The sequence below is a fragment of the Haliotis rubra genome, unplaced genomic scaffold (assembly GCF_003918875.1).
Source record: "Haliotis rubra isolate DU_JTF1 unplaced genomic scaffold, ASM391887v1 Scf3, whole genome shotgun sequence".
NCBI lineage: Eukaryota > Metazoa > Mollusca > Gastropoda > Lepetellida > Haliotidae > Haliotis > Haliotis rubra.
The window spans coordinates 5329158-5338930 of NW_025766968.1; the positions used below are offsets into that span (position 1 = coordinate 5329158).

The 9773-nt window shown below is 37.2% G+C and overlaps 1 protein-coding gene across 2 annotated transcripts; it reads left to right on the forward strand.

Annotated features, from left to right (window-relative positions):
* Positions 1-944: 944 nt before the first annotated feature.
* Positions 945-7810, forward strand: LOC124282451 (15-hydroxyprostaglandin dehydrogenase [NAD(+)]-like). Of its 2 annotated transcripts, none has more exons than XM_046718440.1 (7): positions 945-1186; positions 1329-1452; positions 2182-2288; positions 3576-3672; positions 4484-4560; positions 5672-5823; positions 7312-7810. In XM_046718440.1, the coding sequence occupies exons 1-7, from the start codon at positions 1094-1096 to the stop codon at positions 7436-7438; spliced, it is 777 nt and encodes a 258-aa protein (XP_046574396.1). In that variant the 5' UTR covers positions 945-1093; the 3' UTR covers positions 7439-7810. The 2 variants fall into 2 exon arrangements, with proteins under 2 accessions (XP_046574396.1, XP_046574397.1); XM_046718441.1 differs by lacking the exon at positions 7312-7810 and adding an exon at positions 5915-6010 and having other exon boundaries at positions 5672-5874.
* The last annotated feature ends 1963 nt before the right edge of the window (positions 7811-9773 follow it).

Sequence of the window (9773 nt, forward strand, 5' to 3'; positions counted from 1 at the left end):
CAGACTTTTCAGGAGATTTGGATATTGACATGGGTGTTGATTCTGTTGTAAAATGAAGACTAGCCAGGCACTAGAGTTAAATTAAACTTTTTAACTCAGTTTGTTAGTTGTCACATTTTTTGTTTGATGGGAATTACTTATATTGTAGCTACACGTTCTGATCAGGACACACAACTTTTTATGGTTCTAGGTCCTTAGGCCCTGCAGCTTTTCAGGATAAGGGCAAACACTGCATGCGTACAACGTTATTCTGTAGACTCCCATTTATGCAGTCACAACTTATATTAGTATCATGACGTTTCCAGTGTACAGCCCTCCGACAACGTTGAGAAAATGTGTGTTAGCTGGGATGAGCAATGGTAGGGAAGTTATATGTGACACGAAAAAGCGGCATGGGCAAACCCATTTCACTAATAATCTCTTTCTTGCCAATTATACAAACAGTCGAATGTATTACGAAGAATATCCTCTTTAAACCGTGTTCAGAGATATACAGGATGAACTTGACAGGCGGCAAGAATGCTGTGTTTAATTCGTCATTGGTATTGTGGTCCATCTGTAATCATTGCATCAACACCAGACTTAATTGTTCATTACGGTGGAGGTGGGATAGCCCAATGGAAAAAGCATCCGCTCGTCACGTTGAAGACCCGGGTTCGATTCCTCACATGGGTACAATATGTGTGAAGCCCATTTCTGGTGTTCCCCGTCGTGATATTGCTGGAATATATTGCTATAAGCGACGCAAAACCATACTCACTCACTCACAAGTTCATTACGTCAACGATACTGTGAAATCCATTGTCACTGATCATTAATAATACATGTGATAACTCGCTTATCACATTCCAGCATTTATTGACAGATCACTCAGGAGTGATATTTCCATACGGAAAATGAACGCAAGACCCTCGTTTATCCATTTAACGTACAGTGACCCAACAGTCTGGATAAGACGAATGGACTGACGAATGCGGATGTCTTATTGAATAGGCTAACCTCAAAATTTGACAGGATCTCAGAACACACACGTTGAAAGGGTTGTTTTGAAGTGCATCGTCATTTGAATGCCTCAAATTACCATTAACGCATCATGTCATTTTCGGGAAAAGTTGCACTTATTACCGGAGCAGCTCAGGGCTTTGGAAAAGCTTTCTCGGAGGTCCTGTTGAAGCGAGGGGCTAACGTAAGCATAATATCTGAAGTGCCCATTCATAACGACCTTTTGCCATGTATTTACAGTCTAGTTTGCTTTAATGTATTGTTTTTTACAGGAAGTGTCAAAGTTCATAACATAACTGATTAGCTTATGTTTTGTTTACAAACAGGTTTGTGTTGCCGATATCAAAGTCCAAACAGGGGAGGCAACCGTGTCTTCTTTCCAACAGCAGTACAGCAAAGACAGAGCTTTCTTCGCTAAGTGTGACGTGACACAAGAGAATGACATCAAGGGTACGGTTCGATTCCTCATTATGAAATATACCTTTAAATATTATTCAATTACACCACTGCACTGGTTGAAGGTACGTGATGTAGCATAAGCAAATTATTTGGCTCCTCCTGGTTGGTAAAATCAACAACACTAGATCGATAAGGGATCGTTCATAATTTATGGCTAGCGGGGATGATGATGACTTTCATTATGGAGAGGCATGTACAATGTGAATGACCCCCCCAAAAAACCCAAAAACAAACAAAACAAAACACAAACACACAACCCAACCCCCCACCCCCCAAAAAAACCAACAACACAAAAACAACAACAAACAAAAAAACAAACAAAACAAAACACAAACAAAAACACAACAAAAAAATAAATAAATAATAATACAAAAACAAGAACAAAAAAACAAACAAAAAGTAAAAAACCCCAAAAAAAACAATTAAACAAAGTAAAAAAAGGCAAAAAACAAAACAAAACAAAAACAAAACAACAACAAAAGTAAGAGAAGCCCATGCATGTCATTCATGTACAAAATCCATGCCCCCAGTACTTGTTTATGAAATTGATGAACCACCATACCTCCCCAGAACAAAATGGGTGACCCCCCTTAAAATCATCATCACACCCCCTGGCCATAAATTATGAATGGTCCCTAAGATTTGTTTGTAAATGAAAACAAAACAGGCCACCGATATTGTACAATATTGTCAGTTCCTGAAGTTATTTCAAACTTTCAGCCACATTTGATGCTGTGAAGAAACAATATGGTCGACTGGATTTGGTGATAAACAATGCTGGCATAGCTGATGAAGGGGCATGGAACAAAATGATTGATATTAACCTGGTGAGTGGAGCCTGGTCTATTATTCTTGGTACATTGTATCCTCTACAATCATCTTGTTTGAACACATTAATAAAACCAACAGGATAACTGATGCAGATGATACAGTGGTAAAATTGTCCTATATTTTCCTATTCATTAGCTGAGGCCACAATAGCTGATAACAGAAAAAAAACTAGCATCAAGGTATATACCGTCAGGCCAAATAAAAAAAATGTTGTGGTTCTGATTACACCCCTTTACAATTTAGGGTAGGTGGGTAGGATTTTTTTTATACTTTTGTTCGTTTAGAAGTAAAGTACAAACTAATAACACATTTATCAATGTGTAATTGTTTATTCCATCAAGCTTGTGGCCATCATGTTGACTTTCTCTATCAGAATGACCGATGTCCATCAGTGCCGAGACAAACAATGGTATCTGAAAGCTTTTTATTCATACTGCTTAAAGAAAATGGGGTGGGCACCAGAATTCAAGGGTAGCTATAGGTAGGGTAATCCAAACCACAACATTTCTTTTTAGGCCTCACTGCTGCAGTTTTAGCAGTGACAATAAAACTTAACCGTGATGCTATTTTATAAGCCTCTATGGCAAGGACCTGTGTCCTGGTAAACACAAACTTACAAACTTAACTATTGTCATTGTCTACACTGACAATAAAAATATACCTAGGTGCTAGGTTTTCTTGTTACAAGGATCTGTGGCCAAGACCTTTATTCTGGTAAAATACAAACATAACTATTGTCATCATCTACACATGTAACTCAAGGTATGTATTAGGCGTTGGGGTAGCCAAGTGGTTAAAGCATTCGCTCATCACGCCAACGGCTGGGGTTCAACTCCCCACATGGGTACAATGTGTGAAGCCCATTTCTCGTGTCCCCTGACGTGATATTGCTGAATTATTGCTAAAAGAGGTGTAAAACCATACTCACTCACTCACTCAAGGTGTGTATGTTGAGTATATATTTTTATATTTTATATTTTATATAAGCAATAAACAAAATGCAACAATACATGAGGTGTCCCATAGAATCATAAGCTGGTTACAACATTACAGACTCATAAGAAAAAAATGTTTCATTGAAACATTTCAGAACTGTTCACATTTCTATATTTTCTGTGTTTCCTTCCCTATTAAAGTAACCATAAACATGTATAGTTAATACACAGAAAAAATAACTCTGAATCATTATTGTCTGTGATACCTCGTAGCTTGGTGGTTATTTTCTAATTAGTACTGATCAGTATAAGTAAAGTAGCACAACTGTTATTGTTTGTGTTGAACAGAAGGGAGTTGTCATGGGGTCTCAGTATGCAGTGGAAGCTCTGCGACGTGACAAGGGAGGAAATGGAGGCCTTGTTATTAATGTGTCGTCTGCTGCAGGTATCTTCCACATCTCCAATTCATTTTCAGTGAAACCCAATATTCTGGACTGTTTCCAGCAAATTGTCCTGGGGCTCCTTTCATGAAGCAACCTTTACTAAGGTTATCCTTAACTCCTATTCTTTAACATTGCACTAAGTTTACCTTAGTGACTTACGATCACCTTAGTGCTTTGTGAAAGGATGCTCAGGTATACACATTGTCAAGATGAAGATATTGTTCCAGTGTAGCAAACTGATCAGCAAATTGTCCTCATCAACAAATTGTCCAGATTAACAAATTGTCCAGGGGCTCCTTTCACAAAGCAACCTTTACTAAGGTTATCCTTAACTACTATTCTTTATGGTGCACAAAGGTTACCTTAGTGACTTACGATCACCTTAGTGCTTTGTGAAAGGAGGCTCAGGTATACAATTGTCAAGATGAAGATAGTGTTCCAATGTAGCAAACTGATCAGCAAATTGTCCTCATCAACAAATTGTCCAGATTAACAAATTGTCCTGATGAACAAATTGTTCAGATTGACAAGTTTACCATCTACGAAGACTACTGTCAGAGAAATATACTACTGCTGCTCTAGAACCTCTTTTCAGTAGAATGTTTGTATGCCACTGAGATTTGTATTGTGAATGCTTTTAGTATTTGACATGTGAACAGGATCTGTCGTGATGAGACAAGCGTACAATATCACAAACACTATGGTGTCATATGAATACAGGTCAGCTTGAGGACCTGTATGGGTTTTTGCAAGATGTAACTAGCCAATCAGACAGCTAGTTCCTTTAACAAGTAATGGTTCATCTCTTCACAGGTCTGACACCAGTCTATATCACACCAGTGTATGCAGCTTCCAAGTTCGGTGTTGTTGGTTTCACACGAAGCTGGGCAGTAAGTACATGTTGAAGTTACTGCGGAGGACTGGGTAAATAACATTTTGTAGGGTTGTATGCGTGATTATGGTTTTACACCGCTTTTAGCATTAGTCCAGCAATATCACGTCGGGGGACACCAGAAATTGTACCCATGTTGGGAATCGAACCTGAGTCTTCAGCGTGATGAGTAAACGCTTTAACCATTAGGCTACCCCACTGCCCCAGTAGGGTTGTAAGGATACAGCGATGCAGGATTGTATTCTGCTACAAGGCCCACAATACTGTACACTGATTTACAACCTCTGTACCGTGATACATACGATACATAACATTATAACTTATACTGGTGTAAAACATGTAATAGTAAGATTTAAAATGCTAAACAAAAGTATTCAACATCCAGATTATGCAGATTGTCTGGTTATCTCCCAGTTGCAGATAAACATTTACTGTGCCCCCTTGGTTTTATGTTTCTGACCAACAATATCCCATCTTTGATCTCTAAAATTTACAGGCAACTGATCATGTCATGTGAAAAATATTAAGAGGTTATTACATGAGCGTTTGAGTGTATTCATTCCGTACCAGTTTAGTAGCTGGGCAATATGGCTGATATGCATTTTCGGTCCGGGTGGTCATATGGACATATGCCGATAGCCAGTATTGTGTGTGCAAAATGGTCCATATTATTCATAGGTATATGATAAATCAACTTATATTATATCATAGGTATATGATAAATCAACTAATATGATATCATAAGTATATGATAAATCAACAATACGAGTACAGTATCACAATATGAATCATATCACATCCATGGAATCCAGATCTATCCATATCGAATTACACCCCATGAAAAAAAAAGCTAAACTCTAATCCAGTATTTTATTTGCTGCCTTAATCACAGTGAGTTTGCGTTCAGTGTTATTCCTTTATATCACGGGGTGACCATGTAAAGTGGGAGGTAAGACTGAAATGATGTCGGCCTTTGACATTTATGACTGAGTGAAACCCAGCAGTAGGTATGGTGCTGACAAACCTAAAATATTAAATTATTATTAAATTAAATAATTAAATTAGTATTAAATTTATTTTTAAATGCACTTCTTTTTTCACATTTTTAGGACAATCCTCGTTTGGAATCAATGGGTGTTAGCTTCTGCTGTTTCTGTCCAACATTTGCTGATACTGAGATAATGAAAGGAGTTGATGATGGCAAAAAGTCTCTGTATGCTGATGATGCACGGGAACTGGTGAAAATGCTGGGTGTAATGTCGTGAGTATCAATATTATTTTGTCCTGGCAATGAGACAGCCAGGTTTTACTTTAGAAGTTCAAAATGGCAGCCAAGTCAAGTCAGAGGGGTGTAGGAAGCCAGGGTCCCACTTCAAAAACTTATCGTAGTGCTAAGGTGATCATAACTCCCATACTTTAACATAGACGTATGGCAGTTGTAGTGCTAAGATGATCGTAACTCCCATACTTTAACATAGACGTCGTCAGTTGTAGTGCTACGATCGCTTTGTGATACGGGCCCCTGGTGAATATTGTATATACTAAGTGTTCACTGGGTATATTTGCATGTCAGACCCTACTTAGTGTTTACTCCTTGGAGTGTGCTCTTGTACGTGATTATGTCAATGTTTCTTCTGTTTTAAATGTGTGTGTCCTTGATGAGAATGCATAAACATTAGTGGTGTTCCGATTAATTGAAATAATCAAAGATTGGTCGAAGTGACCAAACGACCAAGCAATCGATCACATTTTCTCATAATCGAAGACACAAACGATTTTGGAACTGCTGTTTTAGTCTTTGAAACACTTGACGATGGAACATAACTTCGAAGTTGTCAGGGCCTGAAAACTTGTTTAATTCTTAGAAAACTCACTTCACTAACTGAAAAGTCATGACTGAATATTTCTTGAAGACCCCAGAAGGTTTATGTTCATGACATATCAACATCACTTTAAAGTAGCAAGGTGCATTATGTTATACATATCTGCAATAACAACCTGGATAGGAAAATCTGAAAATTGACGCTAACCATTTTTTATCGATGATTGTTCGTTGGTAATGAAGCAATCATCAATTATGAAATTTCAACCAATTCCCAACACTAATAGACATAAGGGGTGACTATTGAGGGGGAAACAACTATTGCGATAGCAATAGTCTATTGCGACCCAATCTATTTTTCTCCTTGAATTGTTTCATTTTAAGTGATTTCCGAAATGAATGTATACTAGTAGTTTATATGAAATAAAAAAAACAAGTTTCAGAAGTTTCAGTCTCTTTTAATGAGAAACTTGAAACCCAGATCAAGTAAACAGTTAAAACATAAACTCAATGAAGCTGCAAGTCTGTACCCAAATATCCTGTCCATCAACTGAAATCAATTACTAAACTATCGATAGTCACACATACTGTCAATGCATCGATAGTTTTTCATTTCTACCATCGATTAATTGCTCTCGGAGACTGAACAATTGGAATGCATCAATAGTTTGATGCTTCGTTACAGCTCTAACAGACATAACCAGTAATAGCCACTGGTGGTGCTGTGATTGAGCTGCAAAATTCCAGCATAGTTTAGCAAGGGTTGAAACTGGATTTTTATAGTGAGTTAACTAGGATAGAACGTATAATAATAGACATCTTACTTATGTCAAATGCAGGGTGTGCACGATTTATTAACTATGACTAGTATCGTAAGTCATGTAGTTCATGGCTTGTTTTGTTTTCAAATTTTGTTTTTTGTTTCAGAGTGAAAGAGGTGGTTGATGCCTTTGAACAACTTCTGGACCTTCCTGATAAGAATGGTGTAATAGTGACAGTTACTAAACGAAACGGAATAAACATAAAAACACCAAATATGACTAATAAACTTTGATCACATATTGAAGACCTAAAAGATAGGGAGTGAATCTGTCATCACTTCGTGTTCAAGATCAGCTAAATACATTGTATTCAGATGATCAACAGAGCTTGCAATGCATGCAAGCCACATATTAGTCTGCCAACTTGGCACCAGTTCAGTCTAGATCTGTCATTTGAGTGAATAATGATTCCACTTAGAACCACCCCATTCTTCCATATCACTCTACTGGTAGTTACTCAGGTATTCCTTCTTCAGCGTAGAACGTGTAGGTAGCATGATTCAACAGAACATCAGATGGTATGGCGATTACAGACATATAGTATTTCTCAGGTAGTTTTGTATCTTGGTTTTTCAAATTGTTTGCAATAAATTATATATATTTTTCACAATGGTTTGCTTCTTGCTGAACTACTGTTAGAAAACTGGGTTTCAACCAACTTAGTTTTAAGCTGCAGTTCACCTGATCTAAGAGGTGAAAGGAAGCTGTGTATGGGATGAATTGGACACAAGCAATGGAAGATTTGTTGCAGGTAAAGAGTTGATGCTGTGTTGTAATAGTTATTTTTATTACCCACGTGGTGAAACATAACCAGTGTCATATATGTATATATATATACCGAGAATAAAAAGTTAAGGGCCAGCCTATTTCAAAACTAGGATGTGAAGCTGTGGAAATGTTAGGCTAAAATAATTGGGAAGACCAATCCATAGTTAGAGAAGGTTCATCTGGTAACTGATTTAGGGATATCATAAACATTTGTATTTACAATTAAAGGAAATATTGTTAAAGATATGATAGCACTGCTTTTTAAAGCAAAAGACTATTCCTATTTTGCTCATACAACACTATTAAACGTAGGTTTCACTTGTCAAAAATGACAATCATGTGACCATATAACCGTCATTCTGATTTTCACTTTTCAAAAGAAGGTAACCTTTTTGAGGAAAACAAAATGCATGTTTTCCAAAAGCGCATACATCCTGTTTAAAGTAAAAGATAATTTCCATAATGGTTTTGTTTTTAAACTAAAAGTACTAAACCAAATTATGATATTTGTTATTTTTCTGAAACATTTCCAGAGACAACACATATCACTTTTGCCGAACAACCATTGTTTCTGTGTTTCGTTGTCTGTGACGTCATTAAACATTTGAACATGACGTCCATGAAGTGGGACGTCACATTTGCTTACCATGTCTTACTGCGCTATGTACATGATTAAAATGGATAATAAAGAATTTGTTACACTCGAGCAAGTGTGTCATGACTTACATGAAACTCTTACAAAATTTCACACTCCTATTCGTTAAAGACGTATGACACACTTGCTCTGTAATAATGTCTATATATGTAATGTTGTAGATGGCAAATATCTGTTTTGAGTACAATGACACACAATCAGACATTCATGTTAGTTTGCTTGTCAGACACCACTAAACTGTACAGAGAACAAGTAGATCACCAATGATAGTAGTCCTCACTGACTAGGATTTGAGAGGTATGATTCTGAACCTGTTCTCAGTGCTTCAATTTGGCTACAACTGAATTTAACCGACAGAAAAGACAAACACAGTAAACATTTATTCTTGTTCAGAGGACTAGCTGCTAATCACTGATGACAAACTTTGTGTGTTGCCTAACACAGCACTCGGCAATTTCATGCTATATGACAGCAGTCTGTAAATAATCAAATCCAGACTAGACAATCCAGTGAATGACATGAGCATCGATCCACACAACTGGGGTATGATAACATGTCAGTCAAATCAGCTTGAGCCTGTTAGTTGTCCCTTAAGATAAGCATGTATTGCTGAAAGTGAGTGAATATGGTTTTACTCCACGCAATATTATGGCGGGGACAGCAGTAATGGGCTTCACACATTGTACCCATGTGGGGAATCAAACCTGGGTCTCCGGTGTGATGAACAGACGCTTTAACCACTAGACTACACCACCCCCTATTGCTGAAAGAACAATTCATTCAAACCCATTTTCATGGGTTCACCAATGACAAGTGAAATTAGGTTTAAGTGGTCCTTGTGACTAGTGTTTAGGGTGGTATTTATTAAGATCTTACATGATTTGTTAAATTCATGGTCGGAGTTTGAGTGGAAAGAGTACTAACATGGAAACTAACGTGGTCAGTATGTTTTAGAAGGCAGCTATACAACACTTAACATGGCATTGGTGTATACTACATTACTCCTAAATTACTCTTTGAAATTCGTCAGTGGGGTGTTTTGGTTTTGTTGGTTTTGCCACAAATGTGGTAATTATAACAAAGTATCTGTTAAATCATGATTCAACAACAGATTGCACGAGAATTCAATTATTCATCTCCGATCA